Here is a 22153-nt window from a genome sequence, read left to right on the forward strand (position 1 = left end):
TGTGGAATCATTTATTGAAAAATGAATCTGAATTTTTCGATCTGTTACGATTATAAACTCAAGCAATATAAAAATGAGCCCCATTAACTGAGTTTTAAACATCAGCATATCCGGTCCTAGTCGGGTAATTACCTGCTAATGGAAACTCTGCGAGACAATTATTATTATTATTGAAACATGACTGGTAAGTTTCCAATTTGTCCGGTAAAATAAATTCTGTCCGGACATTTGACCGGCGAGAAAAAAATCCTAGCGGAAACCCTGATTCATATCACATCATAATGTATCATAAATCTCCTTATCTGAGTCAGCTGAGTCGTATCCGGCGTCCAACACTCACAGTGTCACATACTGTATGCAGAAGTATTATTTTAAGCAACACATTAAGTTGACGAAACACTCGAGACAAATGTAATTAAAGTCAGATTGTGTCTTAGACAGGGCAGTGATATCATAAACCTGTTAATGTACGCATTCAAACACTTTTTCTGTTACCAGCTGTATTCACCTTGCAGGTGCAGCTATGTGGCTTTTATCCTGGATAAAGTGTTTAAGTCATGGATGTTTAAAGTTTAACGTCTTCATATTTGTCTAATATTAAAGTTCACTTTTCATTCAGGAAGTATGACGCTGCGCTGTCAGTATGCTTCTCCATGTTTGTGATTGGTCGAATGCTCCAAATACCACCCCTCTCATGTGAAAGCGCACCTAACTAGATAGGACAGGGCTGGCTTGAGCGATCCTCTTGATAACCAGCATCGTAGGACCGCTTAGCGAGAGCGCGTATGTTTTGAATTAAGCCAACCGGCTAACTCAAAAATATCCAGGTTATGTTGAACCGGCTTCATAGTACAGGCCTCAGAACCTCTACCACCATACACCTTCTACCAAACTCACAATGCATGAAAGGATTTAGGAGTACCTCTCCGACCTCCGCGCTTCTCTTCTTCTTTTCATTTCCTACATGCTAGTTAACCTTCATTTCAACCTCAGCAACACTGTCTTCAATTATTGTCATCATTGTTGTTTACACTGTCACAGCTAGTATTGTCATCCTTGTCATCCAGGGACTAGTGAGTGATGTGAGTGTCGTTTCCTCTAGTCTGTCCTGACTCCTGCCATCCCAACAAGGAGGTCCAGAGTTGTTTACTATACCTCTTAGTGATTACTGGGAGAAAACCATTTATTTTGATGTTACTATTACCAATCAGAAACTAAAGAATTATTATCTTTTCAATACTTTCCCCTGATTTTGTGTGTTTCAGTATATATATGCAACACAATACATGTACATATTTGACATGAAGTTAAAAGTATGACTTCTTCACTTTCTTTTGAAATATAAGTTAATTTTAAACAGTTTTTAACAAAAATGTTAGCCGTATTTTAACATGGCAACTTACAAAATGTAGGCTGGAATTTAGGTTTTCTTGTAAAAAAAAACAAAGAACAATAACAACATTAGGAGAAATGTGATATCATTTAGAATCAGTAAAAAAGCTTTTACAAAGTCATGTTTAAATAAGAGCTTTAAAACACACTGAAAAAAGGGGGACTGGCCATCTGTTGGATTTATCCAAGCCTATTGTGTGAATGTTATACAATTGCCTCATGTTCCGAAGCAAAATGTAATAGTATTGAGTAGAATCTACATTTTATGTGGAGAGAGTACATGAACTTGTTTAGGTCATGTTGGGATAAAATGAGTCAATCAAATAAATGTATCAATTCCACCGCAATATACCCCGCGAAATCGCGCAATGCATTTCTTTGTGGAAGAAGACAGCAGCAAGGAAGGCAGCTCTGTCCCGCCATTACCCAGCTTGGATCGGTAAGTATGGATGGTTGGAATACATTGGAATATTAGTTAATGCGTAACTATATGTAATATAATGCATTGAAAGTCACCAACATAAGTTAATGAACTGTCATGAAGTTATTTGCTCTCGTGCTGTTGAATTACCATGTGCTACGTTTCCTCTGTGAAAATGGCGGGTGGGGCCCGCCGCAAGGTGTTGGTTCGTAGTTACTTAATGCTATCTGTTAATTTAGCCATTGTTAGCTAACGTCGCATTAGGATTAACGTTAGCTTTCAAACGAAAGCTTTGGTCAACGAGCAGTACGAGTTTACATTACTGTCTTTTAATTAAGAGGCTGGGGCGCTCACTTTTTAACCAAGCCACGCTCCAAAGTTATGCTAAATTTTAGCAAGGGAAAAACGGCAATACTTTTTTAATGTCAATGCTGTTGTCGCTGCTGCAGATTGCTGCTGTAGATTGCCGTCAGACGACCGTAGTGCCTCTGCTGTGGCTCAAGTTCTGTGGTGAGTATGTATTTTATCTGTAAATAACAGGATTAGAAGTGTGGGTATCGTTTATCAGAATTATGATACCAGTAGGCTACCCTTAAAACCTGATTGGGGTATGTTAGAAATTAAAATCAATGTTTTAATGGGGAAATGTAGTTTAAACATGCCGTCAGTTGGAATGCTCTTTTATACTGAAAAACCAGAGATTCTTGTGCACAAGCAGTTAAGCTTTTATTCTGAAAATCCTTCATCTCCGGTTAGCATTTAGCATGTGGCTAATATACGATTTCCTAAAGAGGTGAATTTAGTAGCGAAATGATATGGAGTGGTGAAAACCGAAGCCTACTGATTTAACACTACAACTATAGATGTCGAGATACTACCATGCTGAATATTAAATGAAGGTACAGTTTATTTGAATACATTATTGTTTACAGACGAGAGTAGCATGTGACAACATCCGGAATGACCGGAAACCAAACGAGCCGAGAAGTATTGTTTAGAGTATTGATTACAGCGTTTAGAATGTGTTAAATGAAAAGTGATGAAAGAGAATATGAGGAGAAACGGCGTGTTAAGCATATATTGAATGTGAAAAGAACCTATCCTCTGTTTAAATGCAATAACGGACATTGGAGACGAGTTGAGCCGGCTGGCGGGGAGGAGCCAGCAGAGGATATATAAACAGCACCGGAGGAGAGATCCATTCTCTTCTCTTCCCTATCGAGGAGAGCCAGATCACAGCTGTTTGTCTGACTGAACAATATCATGTTTGTGACCAACCCGCGCCTTTTTAAATTAAAGTACCCAATTGAACTTTCACAGAGACTCCATTTAGTCTCCTATTTTAAAGCTTCTCTCCTGGTCGGGAGAATAACGAACACAGTTAACAGGTACTAACGGGGCTAACGGCTACTTAGGGGCTAACGGCTTAGCATGGTTAGCAGTCCGGTGCATCAGCTTTAGGGCATATATGTTTGTGCGTCATTCTAGGGGATACAGACAGGCTATATGCTCTAGTTACCAGAAGCACATGGCTAATTATTATGCAGCACATGGTTAATTATTATGCAGACTGACATCATCTGACTTTCCCAGTGCCCCATGTAGCAGTGATTATTATGATAAGGATAGGTATCCTTTGACTTGAGAAGTCGATACTACTTGGTACCAGATTATTTCGGTAGGTACCCAGCCGTATATATACATGTACATTGAAGGGAGCAATGGTGTCATTTACATTTTCAGATGCAGACATGTATATTGGCTATTTGTTGATCTGCTTTAAAAAAGATTGGCATCATCCCTCAAAATAACATAATCTGTTGACCTGTAGAGTCATAGCCGCGGGAAGTCATTTTACTTAGGGGGTGAGGCCAAAAGTGGGGAGAGATTTCAACAGTAACATGAACATAATAGTAACCAGCAAAAAATGTACACCATTCACCAACAGGGGGTGCTGCAGCACCTCCAGAACCCCTACTTCCCGTATGTGTAGAGTATTTACAATTTTTGTCTATAGAAATACTGTTTTGCATTGTATAAGTGTTTTTTGTGTTGCTCTTTGTTGCAGCAGATTGAAACGCGAACTCTGTGCGTGTCTGGAGTCGGCGCTTTTACTGTGGGCTCAAATTGATATGGTGAGAATACAATTGTATTTTGGTTTAACCCTGTCCCACTCGGTGTGATTGGCCATTGTGTGATGTGTCACACTTTTTGAAATGCTTTTTATAAACAGTTGTGTCACTACTGTTACTTAGACCTTCCCCATTTTATTATTGATTGATGTTTGTTATTTCATTTTGAAAGCTTGTCTTACATTTTTGTCAGAATTTTCTCATTAGACATTAATCCTTCTTTGTTTCCATTTGTCTTTTGCAGTGAATGGTGCTGCAAGTTTGCCAGAATGTTGCTGTGAATGTGGCGTTGTAAGGCCTGCCCCTCAGTTTTACCAAGTAGGTCCCAAATATTAAAACATTATCGAGTGAAACATAGATATTATGGGAATAATAATCGTTTTCCTTGTGTATATGTAAGCTGCCCCTGCACTTTTAAAACGTGGAATGCTTTTTTAATTCATTTGAATAGATTTCATGTGACTAAAACCAGTCATCAATCCAAGAGCTGTATATTTAGGTGCCAGTTATGTCCTTGTAAGGATCTTGTCTCGGAAAGGTATTACTGGGCTCACATTAATGCACACCTTAACAAAAATGAGGTTGTAACTTGCATGTTTTTAGCTTGCAACTTTCAAACAAATATCTACGGAACATTTAAATCCCACTGGAGCAGAAAACATACTTATTATTCAATTACAGATTTTAAACCAGAAATTGTGACATCAACCACCTTTGTTTCTCTGGAATCTGCGCAAAATACTTCAGATGATGAAATAGGTGAGGCATACTCTGATGCACAACCAGATTGCAGTGTTTATGCCCCGAATGACCTTCCAAATGTAATTGAACAAACTTTTGCAGCAGCTTTGTTAAAGTTGGAACATTTAACGCATGTACCAAGCACAGCAATCAATGATTTTTTGCTAGAGCTTCACAACTTAACTAGCTCTCTCTCGAGTTCCCACACTGATGGCGTTCTAGTTGATATTTTTCAGAAGCACAAACTCCAGGTTGACAGAGCTATCATAGAGGAAATAACCACTTCTCTGTGCACTGGGAATCCTATAAATAAAGCCATAGAGAAGGGTGGTCCTTTGAGTTCTACATATCAACGTAAGCAGTATTACAAGGCAAACTTTAATATTGTTGAACCAGTTGAATGTATCTTGGATGCTAAAGAGAAGAAAACCTTCCAGTATGTCCCCATTCTTGAATCTCTACAGGTGCTGTTGAATGGGAAAGATATTGTGGACAAGTTAGTTTGTAGTCACGAAACGCAAAGGGAAACAGAGACAGCAAAATAAATTGTGTACAAGTGTTTCAGGGATGGTCTGCATTGTAAGCAAAACAGTTTATTGTCAGGTCAAGAGTTAAGGGTATCTATTGGTTTGTATGTTGATGACTTCGAGGTCTGTAACCCTCTTGGCACCTCCCGTAAAACCCACAAACTTTGTGCTGTGTACTGGGTGCTGAGTAACCTACCCCCAGGGTCTCATTCCTCTTTGTCCTCCATTTACTTAGCTATTTTGTGCAAAACAGACAATGTTAAGACCTATGGCTATGACAAGGTTTTAGAGCCACTTCTACGTGATCTCAGGTCTTTGGAAGTTGATGGAATTTTTGTCCCACAACTGGGAACATCGCTCAAAGGTACAGTTCAAACTATTGCTGCAGACAATTTAGGAGCTCATGGATTAGCGGGTTTTGTTGAGAATTTTTCAGGCACCTATTTTTGTCGTTTTTGTACTGCAACAGCTTCAGACATTGCATCAAATGAGGTTAGAGCAGGAACTTTCAGCCTCAGAACAAAAGAAATACATGACACTCATGTCAGAACAGCCCTAGATAGTGGCAGCAGCTGTTTTGGAGTTAAAAGAGCTTGTCCTTTGACTAAAGCGCTTTCTCATTTTAATGTCATCAGTGGCTATCCTCCTGACATTGCCCACGATCTCTTTGAAGGCATTGTGCCTGTTGAAATAGCACATTGTCTAACATTTCTAATCTCAAAGAAGTACATAACCTTGGAAGATATTAACAGTTCCATTCTACATTTCCCATACAAGTGGACAGACAAAACAAATAAGCCTCATATTTTGCCACAAAATCTCTCACACAGGAAAACCATAGGTGGTAATGCCCATGAAAACTGGTGCTTGTTAAGATTGCTCCCATTTATAATTGGGCCTAAGATTCCTGAGCATGATCCAGCATGGCAGGTCTTGTTGGACCTAAAACAGATTGTTGAGCTTGTGGTTGCCCCAGTTCACAACGACGAGTCTATTGCATACCTTGAGAGCAAAATTTCAGACCATAGACAAAGGTATCAAGAGGTTTTTCCTAACAATAGACTGCGTCCCAAACACCACTACATAGAACATTACCCACAACTAATAAGGTTTTTTGGGCCTCTTGTGGGACTTTGGACTATGAGGTTTGAGGCAAAGCACAGTTTCTTTAAAAACATAATCAAACACACCAGTTGCTTTAAAAACGTGCCCCTATCTCTGGCTGTGAAACATCAGTTTATGATTGGCTACCACTTGTCGTCTCCAAGTATTGATAAACAAATGCTGGATGTCTCAGATGTATCTTCTGTCCCCTTAGATGTTTTGAAGGAGGAGCTAGTTCAAGCTTTTAAACAGAAAGATCCTGACATATCTGAAATACACCTTGCAAAAAATGCTTGGAGCAAGGGAATAAACTACAGGACAGGTATGGTAGTTGTCCATGGGTCTGGAGTTGGCTTGCCCGAATTTGGGGAAATCCATCAAATATGCATTTTGCATCAGAGAGTGTTTTTTGTTTTGAAACTGCTGTGTGGATGGTATAGTGAGCACTACAGAGCCTTTGAGGTGACTCCATCTCCGTCACGAGAACTTGCTCTTGTGGAAGTCTGTGAACTGGTCGATGAGTATCCCTTGGCCGCCTATCTGGTTGGATGTGTGCGGATGGTGACCTTGAAGAGATCAATCTGTGTCTGAGGTAAAGCAACAAATTAAACACTGCTTGGGCAGGTACAGACTAAAGTACCGAGAATAGGTACCGTTGGGTACTGGTATCGGTTCAAACACATATATATATAAACATTAGATGGCTCATGGGAGATTTTCCAGCGTAGCTCACCGGCCGCCATCTTGCTGCAGTCACCAGCTACTGTTGTAAGGTGAGTGATCTGCACAAAAATACTCTTAACTCGCTGAAATCTTGACTGATTTACAAACGGTTTGGTTTATTATAAACGTTATTAGCATGGCTATGATACAGGAGACAACAAGACATGTTGAAAAAAAATGCATAATTATAAGTATGCAGTATCATAACTACATCTTTGATGTTTATAACAAACCAACCCGTTTGAAAATTGAGCAAACTATGGTTATTTAAATAGTAAACCATAATGTTATGAATGAGCGAGCTGACTGCAGCAAGATGGCGGCCATGTTGCAACGTCGGTCTCCATTGGCCAGCAGCATGGGTGAGCCATCTATTGTTTATATCTATGGGTTCAAATGTGAACAGTACCCAACCCTATACATTGGTCCAATAACATTGTTATTGTTCTTCACAATGAACCCTTTTAAAAAATGACAAGCATTCACTCTTCTACCAAGGCCCATGTACTTGAAATAAAACTAATTCTAAACCTTTTATTGTTTATATACTCTCTTTCCTAACAGACGGTGAAGAAAGACCATGATGACATCAGCTGTTCTCAGAGTAATCCTAGGGGCTGACAGCTGTCAGAGGGTGGTGATTTCTGCTGGCCTGCCTTCAACTGTGAATGAACTGGAGAATGAGATAAAGACTCAGTGTAATGTAAAGGAACCCTTTCGGCTGCAGTTCATGGACACGCTTTTTGGCGATGAATTTATGAACTTAACTTCCATGGGAGAAATACAAGACAAAGCTACAGTCAAGGTCATATACACATCATGCAGACCTCTCAATGCTGATGCAGATCAATGTGTGGACAGTTGCTCCTTTCCACCAACCAGTCATCCTGATGACACCACATCTTCTCTAGGCGACAGCACCGGGATTCTCACATCTCCAGAGTCCACTTCTTCACGGTCTTCATGGCCAGGTGTGTTCCATGTTCCCCGTTTTTCGTATGATGCAGAGATTAAGCTTGAAAAGGCCCACAGAGTTCTCAGAGAAGAAGGGACACTGTTGATCCCTGATTCAAAGCTCAAGTCTGATATACTAGAGGGGTTGATTCAGGAGGTAGTTAAGCACAAAGTCTACGCCACGGACAGGGAGTTTGACCAAGTTGCAGAGGCGCTCGTCATGAAGCATCCATGTTTACAAGAAAAAGGCTCAGCCTCTGGCTATGGGGGATGGAAGACTAGTCTCAAATACAAGTTGTCCAACTACCGCACACATCTCCGGAAAGTGGGATGTCCTGAAGTATGTGTAAATACTTTGAAACATAAACCAGAAGGGAAACGTTCTCCTGCTTTTAAAGTTAAGAAACCAAAGAGGGGTGAAGTGGCCTACTGCCCTGACTTTCCACTTGGAGAATGCGCCCAGTCCTTAGAGAAGATGAGGGTTGAACTCCTTTCAGATTACAAGAAGCGTAATAACAGAGAGACAGTTAAGGCTAAAATGGAGAAAACATTTGCATTGAGAAGACAAGAAGTCATTAGTGATGTTCCCATGACCAGTGATGTACAAGAGAGATGGCCAGCTCTCTTTGGTGTAATGGAGGTGAGTACACAGATAATGGTGTAACTTTTTGTGCTGTAGATGGTATATGCAACTGTTAGAGTAAAGCTTGGCCCCATTACGATGTTGTTCAGAAGTAGGTGCAAATGAATGCTGGATGTTGAAAAGCTGATGCTTCACTGCATTGCTGGCTTAAATGTGTAAGAAGAAGGTGAAGTAGTAGGAATATTTGAAAAAGTGGGAACATGATTGAAGCAGATGAGTAGGGCTTGAGTTTAAGGATGTCCGTCATCCCTGGGGCCGAAAAAAATAGGATTGAGGAGGAGGAACATTTATTTAGCGAGGAATTTGGGCCTAGAGTTAAAAGGAAAAATACCGTGATAACGTCATAAATTAAAATGACTGCAAGTTTTGTTTAGCACAAGTTCTTATTAAACCTCCTTGAGAACAGAAACACACAGCACATACTGCTGGTGTCATGTCCCTACTGGTTTTCAGACTAACTGGTTTCCACATGTTGTGTTTACCGAACACAACAGTTGTGGTCTGCCTCTGTCATCAGATTCGTCACACATTCACAAACATATTATTGGCAATTTTCAGGTCCAAATCTCGTATCTACTGTGGCGAATATGATTGTATAAGTTAGCACTACATCAAAGCCGCCTAAAAAAATAAGTTTGTCTAAAATATATCAGATCGCGTCGAGCTGGATTACATCTCGGTAGAGCAAAATGCTTTCAGCATTCACACCCAATATTCCATAGCCGAAATCAAATGCTGAGCAAACATGCATAGTGCATACAGTTATGTGATTGGCAGCTGTAAGTTTAATGAAACAAATGTGTGTATGTGAGTGGGCCGTGTTGTTAAAAAATGGTTTCATTTTTTTTTCAGGTTAACGCAGAGTTCAAGCGGATTACAACTATGGCTCTACAGTCAAGGTTCCTGTCACAGCTTGACCTACAATCCGCAAGTCTGCTGAGGGTGTTCTCGAAAAAATCGGGGCAGCAGGGCAAGAAGTTAAAAGACATGGCTGCCATGATGACGGTAAGAACTTTTTAACTGTGTGTATATGTGTAGATATGTGTGTGTGTGTGTGTGTGTGTGTATATATATAATATTTCCTTTTTGGCATTAGGTCAGTCTAAAATCAATTACAATGGTAAATTATCCCAAAATGTGACCACTCCATAGGTTCAATTTGATTAAAATGTCCCTATATTCTTTGTTTTAATCCTTAAGGAAGACATCGATGTTGACAGGGAGTGCCTCATTAAAGGACTCTGCATCTACCTCAATGAGGATCCTGAGGATCTGGTGAAGGAGTACATGGTGAGTGTGTGCTAAAGTAGTAATCCACATACAAAAAAGAAGTTAGTTTGAACATGTTTTTAAGAAGAAAAATAGCCTCAGTTAAAAGAACCTCATTTGACCAGATATACCAGACCATATTACCAGACATGTTACTTAGCTGTCTTCCTGAAATTGATATTATAATAGGTTTTGTTAGAATTAACATGCTCTATCATGATTTGTGTTCTTCTGATTCCAGAGACACATTCAAATACTAATGCAATAGTCTTAAGGACAGCTCTATCCTCCTCAGGCTGCAGTATCTTCCACCTGTGGGGCTTATATTACATTACATAGGGTGAATTATGAATCAGGAGTAGTACCTAATGCTTTGCTCATTAGTCTCCAGCAATTTGGTGTCATTTCATTTCACCTGTTTATTCTCTCCAACCTTCTCCTCTTTTTAAAGTCGCTGATATATATATTACCAATAATAATTACCATTCACTCAATTTAATGTACAACCTACAATCTGTTAGCCAGGCTGGTGAAACCCACAGGTGAAAACAAACCAGGTATTCTTCTTCGCAAGCATTGTGCTAATTAGTGTAGTGCCACAGTAGAGTCAAATAAGCAAATTGTGTCTTAATGAGGTCCGAGTAAAAAAAATCTTATCCTTAAAGAAATCATTTGTCTTCCACCAGGACATGACTGAGGCCAACACACTACGTGAGGTAGAAAAAACAACAGTGGGGATCTATGTTGCCAGAGAGACTCCCAGCAGTGACTACTCTGATGTCGGAGTTATCCTCGAGGGTGTGGTGGTGCTTCAGGATCTGGAGAATGTGGCTCTTGCAGCTGTAATGTTGTTTGGACTCATGTATGCCCTAAACATGAATTACCCGTTGAAGCTCCGCAACACCTTAGAAGTTATTCAGAAGCTTATAATGGAGGTGGATGCATCTGACCTTTCAAGAAAGGCCCAAAACTTGAAGAGGAAAATGCACGAGTGAAGAGAGCTCACTGTCCATGTTCACTGTCCATGTTCACGGCTCGCTGTTCCTACACTGTTCTTGTAGTTGAGATGCAGAGTATACATTCCTGGACTGAGTGGTGTGGCTGGTTCTCCCACCATCGCAGTTATTGATGCCTTATAAAAAGCAGGGGATGCTTTATTTATATATAAATATATATTGTTTTTTTGTTTACGTTGTTGTTGTTGTAATGAAATTGCTTAACGATATGTAAGGTCCTTTTTAATATTTGTACTTCTCAAATTGGAGATTAGTTTTGGAAAGACTTGAGTGATTATTTAATCTCCAGGTTCTTGAATAAAGGTCTTGAAACAAAACTTTCTAATCGTTTTCAATGCAAAAAAAGTGGGTTATGTTTACTTTTAAAATCTGTTTCATATTTACATTAAATTATATTTATAAATATAATGTATAACAAAAAAGATTACAATTCTGAAAACATGTAATAGACATGGGAATATTAAAATAACAAATATTGCTAGAGTTATGTGATCAAATAGTGTTGGAATAAAAGGGATTGAATTGTGTTTGAATAAAGTGATCAAAATGGGTTGGAGTAAAATGATGAAAGTGTTTAATTTACTTTATTGAAACACATTTCAATAACTTTGAATCAACACAAAGTAATTGCGTTGATTGGACATAAATCGTTTGTGTTGATTTAAAACAATTCTATAGGTTGCTGCCAAAGCAAATTATTTGTGTGCAACAAATGTCCACAATTGAATTGAGTAAATCCAATGTGTTCTTTTTTTCAGTGCAGGACTATAACTAATTCAGCCTTTGTACATTAGTGTGTGTGCATTAGTGTGTGTGCATTAGTGTGTGTGCACGCGAGTGTCATTCCAGCTGCTGATGGACACACTTCACAGAGAAGGCTTGGAAGTTCTTTGGCAAATCCCTCTGTTACAGATGTATGAGGGACACCAGGAGCTGCAGGAGAATTCAGCAGGTCACATTAAAGTGCATTTGAGAATGAAGACACATTTATTACACTGAATGGAAAGTTGACACCCTCTCTGAAGAACCAGCACCTTACCGTGGTAGAGAGGTTTGTGTGCCCTGATGAACCTGGGGGCTGTGTTGTCTGGAACCTTGTGTTCCTGGTAGGGTCTCCCATGGCAAATTGGTCTCAGGCAAGGGGCCAGACTAAGATTGGTTCACAAGACCTCATGAAAGACGACACACGAAGTGAGGATACCCGGCCCGGAGGAAGCCCGGGGTCCCCTTCTGGAGCCAGGCCCAGAAGGAGGACTCGTCGGCGAGCGTCTGGTGGCCGGGCTTGCCACGGAGCCCGGCCGGGCACAGCCCGAAAAGGCGACGTGGGCAACACCTCCGCTTCTCCGTCCCGCGGGTCCACCACCTACGGGAAACAGCGATGGGGTCGGGTGCGCTGCCAGAAGGGTGGCAGTGAAGGCAGAGGGTCTCGACGGACCAGACCCGGGCGACAGAAGCTGGCTTTGGGTACGTGGAATGTCACCTCTCTGGGGGGGAAGGAGTCGGAGCTTGTGCGGGAGGTGGAGCGTTACCAGTTGGATCTGGTTGGGCTCACCTCTACGCACAGCGTCGGCTCTGGAACCTTACTTATGGACAGGGGTTGGACTCTATTCTTCTCCGGAGTTGCTCAAGGTGTGAGGCACCGGGCGGGTGTGGGGATACTCACAAGTCACCGGTTGGGTGCTTCGTTGTTGGAGTCTACCCCAGTGGACGAGAGGGTTGCCTCCCTACGCCTGCGGGTTATGGGGGGGAAAACTCTGACTGTTGTGTGTGCTTATGCACCCAACAGCAGTTCAGAGTATACGGCCTTCTTGGAGACCCTGGAAAGAGTCCTGTATGGGGCTCCTGAAGGGGACTCTTTAATCTTGCTGGGAGACTTCAACGCACATGTGGGCAATGATGGAGACACTTGGAGGCGAGTGATTGGGAGGAACGGCCCCCCTGATCTGAACCGGAGTGGTGGTTTGTTACTGGACTTCTGTGCTAGTCATGGATTGGCCATAACAAACACCATGTTCGAACATAAGGATGCTCATAAGTGTACGTGGTACCAAAGCACCCTAGGCAGAAGGTCCATGATCGATTTCGTTATCGTATCATCGGACCTGAGGCCGTATGTTTTGGACACTTGGGTAAAGAGAGGGGCGGAGTTGTCAACTGATCACCATCTGGTGGTGAGTTGGGTCGAGTGGCGGGGGAAGCCTCTGGATAGACCTGGTAAGCCCAAACGTGTAGTTCGGGTGAACTGGGAGCGTCTGGAGGAGGCCCAAGTTCAGGAGGCCTTCAACTCACACCTCCGGCGGAGCTTTTCGGGCATTCCTGTGGAGGTTGGGGACATTGAAGTGGTCGGTGTTCAAAGCCTCTATTGCCGAAGCCGCGGCGGGGAGCTGTGGTCTCAAGGTCCTAGGTGCCTCAAGGGGCGGTAACCCTCGAACCTCCTGGTGGACACCGGTGGTCAGGGAAGCCGTCCGACTGAAGAAGGAGGCCTTCAGGGATTTGTTATCCCGGGGGACTCCCGAGGCAGTTGCAAGGTACCGACAGGCCCGAAGGGCAGCAGCCTCAGCTGTGGCCGAGGCAAAGCAGCGGGTGTGGGAGAAGTTCGGAGAAGACATGGAAAAAGACTTTCGGGCGGCACCAAAGTTGTTCTGGAAAACTGTCCGACACCTCAGGAGGGGGAAGCAGGGAACCATCCAAGCTGTGTACAGTAAGGATGGGACGTTGTTGACCTCAACTGATGGAGTGTTAGGGCGTTGGAAGGAGCACTTTGAGGAACTCCTGAACCCGACAACTCCGCCCTCTATGTTAGAGGCAGAGCTGGAGTATGACGGGGGATCGACACCAATCTCCCGGGGGGAGGTCACTGAGGTCGTCAAACAACTTCACAGTGGCAAAGCCCCGGGGGTGGTTGAGATCCGCCCAGAAATGCTGAAGGCTCTGGGTGTTGAGGGACTGTCATGGTTGACACTTCTCATCAACGTTGCGTGGAAGTCGGAAACAGTACCGAAGGAGTGGCAGACCAGGGTGGTGGTTCCCCCTTTTAAAAAGGGGGATCAGAGGGTGTGTGCCAATTACAGAGGCATCACACTACTCAGCCTCCCCGGGAAAGTTTACTCTAAGGTACTCGAAAGGAGGGTCAGGCCGATTGTCGAACCTCAGATTGAGGAGGAACAATGCGGATTCCGTCCTGGTCGTGGAACGACGGATTATCTTTTTACTCTCGCAAGGATCCTGGAGGGGGCCTGGGAGTACGCTTATCCAGTCTACATGTGTTTTGTAGACTTGGAGAAGGCGTATGACCGGGTTCCCAGGGAGTCACTGTGGGAGGTGCTGCGGGAGTATGGGGTGAGGGGGTCTCTACTCAGGGCCATCCAATCTCTGTACTCCCAAAGCGAGAGCTGTGTCCGGGTCCTCGGCAGTAAGTCGGACCCATTTCCGGTGAGGGTTGGCCTCCGCCAGGGCTGCGCTTTGTCACCAATCCTGTTTGTAATATACATGGATCGGATTTCGAGGCGTAGTCGTGGGGGAGGGGGTCTGCAGTTCGGTGGACTAAGGATTGCACCACTGCTTTTTGCAGATGATTTGGTTCTGATGGCTTCATCGGTCTGCGACCTTCAGCACTCACTGGATCGGTTCGCAACCGAGTGTGAAGCGGCTGGGATGAGGATCAGCACCTCCAAATCTAAGGCCATGGTTCTCAGCAGGAAACCGATGGACTGTCCACTCCAAGTAGGGAATGAGTCCTTACCCCAAGCGAAGGAGTTCAAGTATCTCGGGGTCTTGTTCTCGAGTGAGGGAACAATGGAGCGTGAGATGGGTCGGAGAATCGGAGCAGCGGGAGCGGTACTGCAGTCGCTTTACCGCACCGTTGTGACGAAAAGGGAGCTGAGCCAGAAGGCAAAGCTCTCTGTCTACCGCGTCATTTTCGTTCCTACCCTCACCTATGGTCATGAAGGATGGGTCATGACCGAAAGAACGAGATCGCGTGTACAAGCGGCCGAGATGGGTTTTCTCCGCAGGGTGGCTGGTGTCTCCCTTAGGGATAAGGTGAGAAGTTCGGTCATCCGGGAGGGACTCGGAGTTGAACCACTCCTCCTTCGCGTCGAAAGGAGCCAGTTGAGGTGGTTTGGGCACCTAGTTAGGATGCCACCTGGGCGCCTCCCTAGGGAGGTGTTCCAGGCACGTCCAGCTGGGAAGAGACCAAGGGGTAGACCGAGAACCAGATGGAGGGATTATATCTCTTCGCTGGCCTGGGAGCGCCTTGGGATCCCCCAGTCAGAGCTGGTTGATGTGGCCAGGGAAAAGAAAGTTTGGGTCTCTCTGCTGGAACTGCTACCTCCGCGACCCGACCACGGATAAGCGGGAGAAGATGGATGGATGGATGGATGAATGGAAAGTTGACACAATTTAATTTTGTAGAGTTTACATCCTTTGCTCTAGTTGGGTGCTTCAAGTCACTGTTGTCTAGTAGCCTGGCCTGTTTCTCGATGCCCTGCTATATCTCACACTGACCAACACACAACACTCCTCATGATACAGTCTCCTAACAAAGAGGAAACAGCATGCACAATGCATGCAGCAGTTAACACCATTTAAGGAACTCGGTTGAAGAATTCCGGGGTTGATGAACACATCATCATTGCGACAAAGCTTTGGGGTGCTATTGGCTGAGGGATCTCGTGTGACCAGGTATGCTACTTTGTGCAGCTTTATCATTCGTCCCGCGTCCCACAAATTGAGACGATGTCATGCATTTGATTGACAGTCCACACTCTAAAATGTGTCTTTTATCCAATGTCTATTACGAAAGCAAGAGAGGGCTATCCCCATTAGCTGTTGGATATCAATCACTCAACAAAGTCCGGACATGTACTTATGGGTGTAGCCCATTATCGCTTGATGTATGCATGACAATGTTAGCATGATGCTGTGTATGAATAAATATGTCAAATTATCTCATATATTGGTAATAGTACAACCCGTTGTTTTATTGCAAAAAATAAATGTTAACAAGACACTAGGGTGTATGTAAGAAGCATGCTTTGGGTGAATCAAATGTCAAACCTGCATTTACTTTTTTATTTCTGTCTTTGTGTGTGAACACAACATAACACAACTGTGTGCAGCAACATTCATGGCATTAATATCAATACAGGATGCTCAATAGTACGTACAGTAAACACATTGAAATGACAGCTGCTCAGACCTGAAGCAGAGGGGGGGGGGGGATATTCAGCAGCGCTCTCTCCTGCAGAGCCTCTCACATTAACCCGTGGCAGAGTGCAGCAGTTAAGGAGACAATAGACCCTGCGGCCCGGCACATGTGGAACTCGATAACACCGGAGAGACACAAAGCCACGCATCGATCCTGCAGGAAGGCCAGAGACTAGCTCCACTCCACCTGGACCTGTCACTGAGTCACAGTCAGCGGGCTCCTGGGGGCCGTGTCTCCAAGACGACACAGAGATGGAGATAGACATGCATCACTGAGTGCTTTTAGAGGAAAGTTGTTGGTTATTGCAGGCCTCCGAAGAGAAAAGAGGATCATTATTTCTGAGGAACATAAAAGGTTTGTTGACAAATATAACTGCACCCATGACAAGTATGTTCATGTTCTTTATGAACAAGATTCAAAACATTCAGAGGCTTTATTGTCATATGCACAGTCGCTGCAGTGTAGATATGGCAATGAAAAAGTAAGATGAACACACATGAATGCTTTAGGTTATGAAGACACTTAACAGAGCTTACAGACTGCATCTACGATCACTAGTATAAACTGTACACTCACCTAATATTGGTGTAATATAAATATCGGGTGTAAAATAACAGCCTGCAATGGCAAACAGATAAGCAATGGAACATATGCATGTATTTGCTTATATAAAATAAACACCTATATATATCTATATATATATATATATATATATTTATATATATATATATATATATATGTGTGTGTTTATATATACATGTATATATAACAAATACAAATAAATAATCTCCTGGCATTACAGCACCAATTACTGGATGGACCTTATCAGGATGCAAAAAGGCGAAGGACAGAAACACAGAGGAGCAACTGACAGCAGCACAGGGTGTCCTGTGTCCTGAACATGGAGCCACATAGAAGCCTAATTGTTTTCTTATATTTGTCATATAACAGCATGTGTGCATATCTCCGCCCAATGACAATGCCATTATGTTAGGTCGTACTCACTCACACCAAAACCAGTGTCCTCTGAGGCAAGGGCGCAGTGATGAAAAGTGATGGACGAAATGAGAAATAGCTAGTGACATCAAGATCTATTTCCTCAGCATACAGAAATTGTATGTGAGCAAGAATACATTCAGCTGTAGACGCCTCTGTGCTCACTGAGCAGTTTTTACCAAATGCAGCTTCTTTTAAGTCTAACAATGCTAAATCTTTCCAGGGAACAACCTGCCTGTCATCCCTTCAGTGCGGAGGGAACAGTGTTGAGCAGCAACCAAAGGGAGTGTATGGGAGTTACTGAAAGTGAACTGAGAACAGCCTCTGAATCGCAGGCTTCTGAACGGGGGGGAAGATTGTTTAAACTTTCTGTGTATTTCAAACAGGCACGCACAATGCTGCCTTTTCTTGACATTCTATCAAGAGGCTGGCTGCAGCTTCCACGCAAAGAGAGGGGGGGGGGGGGGGGGGGGCGGTGGAGTAATGGAAGATTGGCTTGAGTCACACTGCCATCTAGTGTCAGCACAAACATCAACAGGTTCTGACCATGGTGCTGACCATGGTGCTGACCATGCACTGGAAAAGAATGAAAACAAGATGTCACTTGTATAAAGTATAACAATCTGCCAATAGAACAAGTGATATTTTGCTTGGTAAGATTTCATGAAATAAAATAGGATATTTAGATAAACAAGATCCTATAATTAGCCGGAAAAACATATTATGAACTATATTTACCAGAATTGGGAAATGTAGTGTTACAGAATAAGCCAGAAATGATCACAAGTGTTCTGTTTTCTGATGTTAGTTGGTGATTCTCCAATAAAAAAGTGTTTTTCTAAAATCAAGTCGGATGTATACCTTGAAACAAGATGATCCATGTGTCATCTGATATACAACTTCAAATAAGATGTTTTCAAGAGTCTACGATTGAACAAGAAACTTAAGATGCATTGTCTGACAAATGGACCCTATATCTCACTTCATTGTTACTTCTCAAGTTATTATGTCTTATATCAAGTGTAAAGACTATTCTGAGTAGAAATTAGACAAATATACTTGGCAGCCAAAATAGATCTGATTAGCCCATTCTTTTTTATTTTCTTAGGATGCTCTATGAGCAGCCACAGAACAAAGATCTTGGCTAAACACCAGGCCAGATGAGTGTAACTGCAATATTCAAGGCTAGTTCACATCCTCTCCCTGCTGCACGAGGAATACCAACCTCACTCACTGCTCAGCCCTGCAGGTTAGGACTAATAGATTGTACTGTAACTAATTCATCCCAGTTCAATTAAACTGCTGGAGCAATATATGAGCCTGCAACAGGCCGAGGGCGGTGCAGTGCCGCTCATACAGAGAAGTTTGCATCTGCTGCCAGTGGAGAGTTAAAGTAGGTCATGTTGGGATACTACTGGAAATAATGGTATTCATTGTCAGCTTTTATATTAAACTGAGAAACAACAATCCTTTCGAACATTTAAATATATTCAGACAGTTACGTTTTAAATAGTTAATTTAAAGAAAAATATAATTGCAAATGCAGTGCACTTTTACTATTAACATTATTACATGATGCGTTTCATCCAACATCATATACTGTATCTTCTATTTCATCAGAACCAGAAGTCCTTTATTCATCCCGCAGCGGGAAATTTACAATGTTACATCAAAGGGACAGTGCAAATGAGGTAGCAATGAGGAAATTGCTCAGATGTAAGTCATGTCATTTGAATAAATAAATATATACACCAACTTGTCCTCTGATTTTCTAACCACTATCTGCTCCACTTGTCATTAACCTGCAGACAGGACATAACATCATTAATATACATGTGAAATAAACATACTGTACATACATACTGGTCATTTCTACAATTGTATTTCAAGTTTGTATCTCTGTATACATTTGTGTGATGGTTCAGTAATATATTTCTTAGTTGACCATTAGCTGCTAGTGAACTGTACTCAAACATGGGGATATCGATTTGTAGCCACTATTTTCAGCAGAGGATTAATCCAAAATGTGTTCTCTAATGAGTATATGGCACGACAGGGTATTTGGGATTAACTCAAAATAGTTTGTATATTCATGTTGATAAAGGAACACGGCACCACGTGCAGCAGTGTCAAATTGATTTGTTTTGATAGCTCAATGGCAGGCCTTAGATTCACACCATTTATATTAGTTGATACATTTATTGTTGTTTTTTCAATTCATGGTGAGAAGAGAAATACAGAATATCTATTGAATGTTAAAAAACAAGAAAAAAGCTGATGATTTCACCCAAATCCATTAGACAGCTGCAGCTGATTCATTTAATAGCATTAACATGTTATTTTATAATCACTGTGAATCGCCTTGTTGTTGAAATGTGCTAATAAATACACTTCCCTTACCTTGCATTTTAGGACTTTATAAAATAAGGCTTGGTAGAGTATGGCAAAGATATTTATTCATTCATAAGCAATTACTTATTGCAGTAACTCAGTTCATTCAATCTTGGACCTTAGCAATTTTTGAAATAACAAAAATATGCCTGGAAGCTGCCAACATGGTAACTGAAAATGTACTGTGTGACGTACTTAGTCTAGGTAACACAATGAAGGAGTCAAATACATTACTGAGCCATCCTGCTCACTTTCAGGTTCAATCAGTATGTAGTGTCTCTACTTTAAAGAGTCCTCTCCTGCTCACTTTCAGGTTCAATCAGTATGTAGAGTCTCTACTTTAAAGAGTCCTCTCCTGCTCACTTTCAGGTGTATATCAGTATGTAGTGTCTCTACTTTAAAGAGTCCTCTCCTGCTGATGTTCAGGTGTATATCAGTATGTAGTGTCTCTACTTTAAAGAGTTCTCTCCTGCTGATGTTTAGGTGTACATCAGTGTGTAGTGTCTCTACTTTAAAGAGTCCTCTCCTGCTGATGTTCAGGTGTATATCAGTATGTAGTGTCTCTACTTTAAAGAGTCCTCTCCTGATGATGTTCAGGTGTATATCAGTATGTAGTGTCTCTACTTTAAAGAGTCCTCTCCTGATGATGTTCAGGTGTATATCAGTATATAGTGTTTCCACTGGGACATGTCTCCATGCTTTAATGTTCAGAAAGCTCTTTATTTTTCTCCCACTGCCTGTGCTGCAGCACCTCTTTTCACCCTCTGTCTGAAACCAGAGCCCAGTCTGCTCTGATTGGTTAGCTGTCCGGCTCTGTTGTGATTGGTCAACCGCTTAGAGATGTCCTGCTCCGTAGCATATCATGTACAATGTGTTGGAGCGCTAGCCAATAGAAGTGAGGAGTGTTACAAAGTGAACACACTACAGGAAAAGGAATACCCAAAAGAAAAGCACAATAGGGCCTCTTTAACATAATTACCACATTATTCTGACGACATTTTCGGCCACATCTCATCTTCAAAGGTATAGTCGTGATATCTTTATACACACTTATTAGTACTTTTTTTTATCTCCAGCCTGACTGAATCTGCTTGCAATGGAAATACTCAATTTTCATCATTCTGTATATTGCCGCGATATATCAGCACCTTCAGTCCACGCTGGTTTACAGCGCCTGGCCTTTATCAGTGTGTTGCGCCTGTCCTGAGTCTCATTGCTCTGAAATAGATCACAGTGGTTGATCCCCACACTGATCCACAGCAGAGGCATTACTCCCAGTGCGCGCACAAAAACACACATTACCATCAGTCTTTCTGACTGGAGGGCCTGTGTTTTTCTGGGGTCATGGAAGATCAATGTTGACTCCATGGTGTAATCATCTGAGGAATAAGATTAGCATATCTTAGCGCCGATTGAGTTGTCTCACTTGCTGCAGTGGGGAGGGGTGATTAAGGATTGATTGTCCCAGCAGGAGCACGTGTGAACATCAGGAGACAAGGATGGAGAATGGAGGAAAAAGAGAGCAGAAAAACTAAGTGAGGAGAAAAACTTTGACTGACTTTCAATGCTGCGGATAAACAAAGTTCCACTACAAATGATGAGAGCATTATTTATAGCTCGCAGGTCTTGATAAGGTTTCCACTTTGTTAATGAGGATCATTCTGGTTTATGACAAGGGGGATTTTTTATTGGGGAATATTATTAAAAATAATGCTAGTAATTATGTAGATATTTGTTCAAAAAATCTGTTAAGGCTTTCAGTGTGCTAAATTCGTTATTATATACAATTCATGTTTAATAGTTCTATTACGGTAAAATTAAAATGATTCCTAGATAAAGAATGCTAAATGTTCAGCACAATGCCAGCTGGAGAGGTTAGCTTGTAGCAATGTTATACAGTGTTTCTAGCTGTAAAAGCTATGATGTAGGCCATGTTATGGACTGTATGATAACAATACTGCAAAAACTGAATTGTGTTTCAGGGTTTTTCTTGCAGTGCATCTTGCTTTACCCACTTGTAAGCAAAAAACAATGGGAATCCTAGTCAAACATGTTCCATGGCTCATACATATTCAGAAATCAATTCCAACTCTGACTTTAACTGTCACAGGGGACGGGGCAGGGCTCGTCACGGCCTGTGCCAGTTGTTGTCAGAGAATATAAAGAGGCCATTACTGTGTCTGTTTGAGTAGCTGTGAATATCATTACAGAGTCTTCTACGCCACCTCTCGTTTTGTGGCTCTCCAGTGGGCTAAAGGTTACATCACGTCATTTATTGCGGCCATTACCTGCATATTCACACCTGCTCGCTCCAGATGCCGTTACATTTGGCTCTGATCATCAGAGTGTGACTGACAGATGCCAGGAGTGATTAAATCCCGGGGATTAAGATGCCTGAAAAACTCCTCAGATGTCTGCCATGAAATGAGACAGACACTCCAAATGAGGGAACAGCTCAGGCTAATATCCCATTACAAATGCTGTTTACTGGATTTATCCCGGCTGCCCATGACTGTGTCTGGCTGCACTGTGTGTTGGAAGTAAGGAGAACAGCCAGAAACATATCCCTTGAAACCTAGAGAGACATTCCCAGCGATCGAAGCAGAATGCTCAATATCTCACGATGCCAATTCCC

At 42.2% G+C, this 22153-nt stretch overlaps 1 protein-coding gene across 2 annotated transcripts; it reads left to right on the forward strand.

Annotated features, from left to right (window-relative positions):
* Positions 1-1557: 1557 nt before the first annotated feature.
* LOC307047415 (uncharacterized protein) lies at positions 1558-11239 on the forward strand. 2 transcript variants are annotated; one of them, XM_079694389.1, is made up of 8 exons: positions 1558-1831; positions 2263-2323; positions 3882-3948; positions 4190-4263; positions 7605-8634; positions 9490-9642; positions 9838-9927; positions 10593-11239. In XM_079694389.1, exons 5-8 carry the CDS (start codon positions 7621-7623, stop codon positions 10899-10901), a joined length of 1566 nt encoding a protein of 521 aa, XP_079550515.1. In that variant the 5' UTR covers positions 1558-1831; positions 2263-2323; positions 3882-3948; positions 4190-4263; positions 7605-7620; the 3' UTR covers positions 10902-11239. The 2 variants fall into 2 exon arrangements, with proteins under 2 accessions (XP_079550515.1, XP_079550516.1); XM_079694390.1 differs by lacking the exons at positions 1558-1831; positions 2263-2323; positions 3882-3948; positions 4190-4263 and adding exons at positions 5194-6639; positions 6758-6909.
* Positions 11240-22153: the final 10914 nt, after the last annotated feature.

The sequence above is a fragment of the Notothenia rossii genome, assembly GCF_949606895.1.
Source record: "Notothenia rossii genome assembly, chromosome: 7".
Classification (NCBI taxonomy): domain Eukaryota; kingdom Metazoa; phylum Chordata; class Actinopteri; order Perciformes; family Nototheniidae; genus Notothenia; species Notothenia rossii.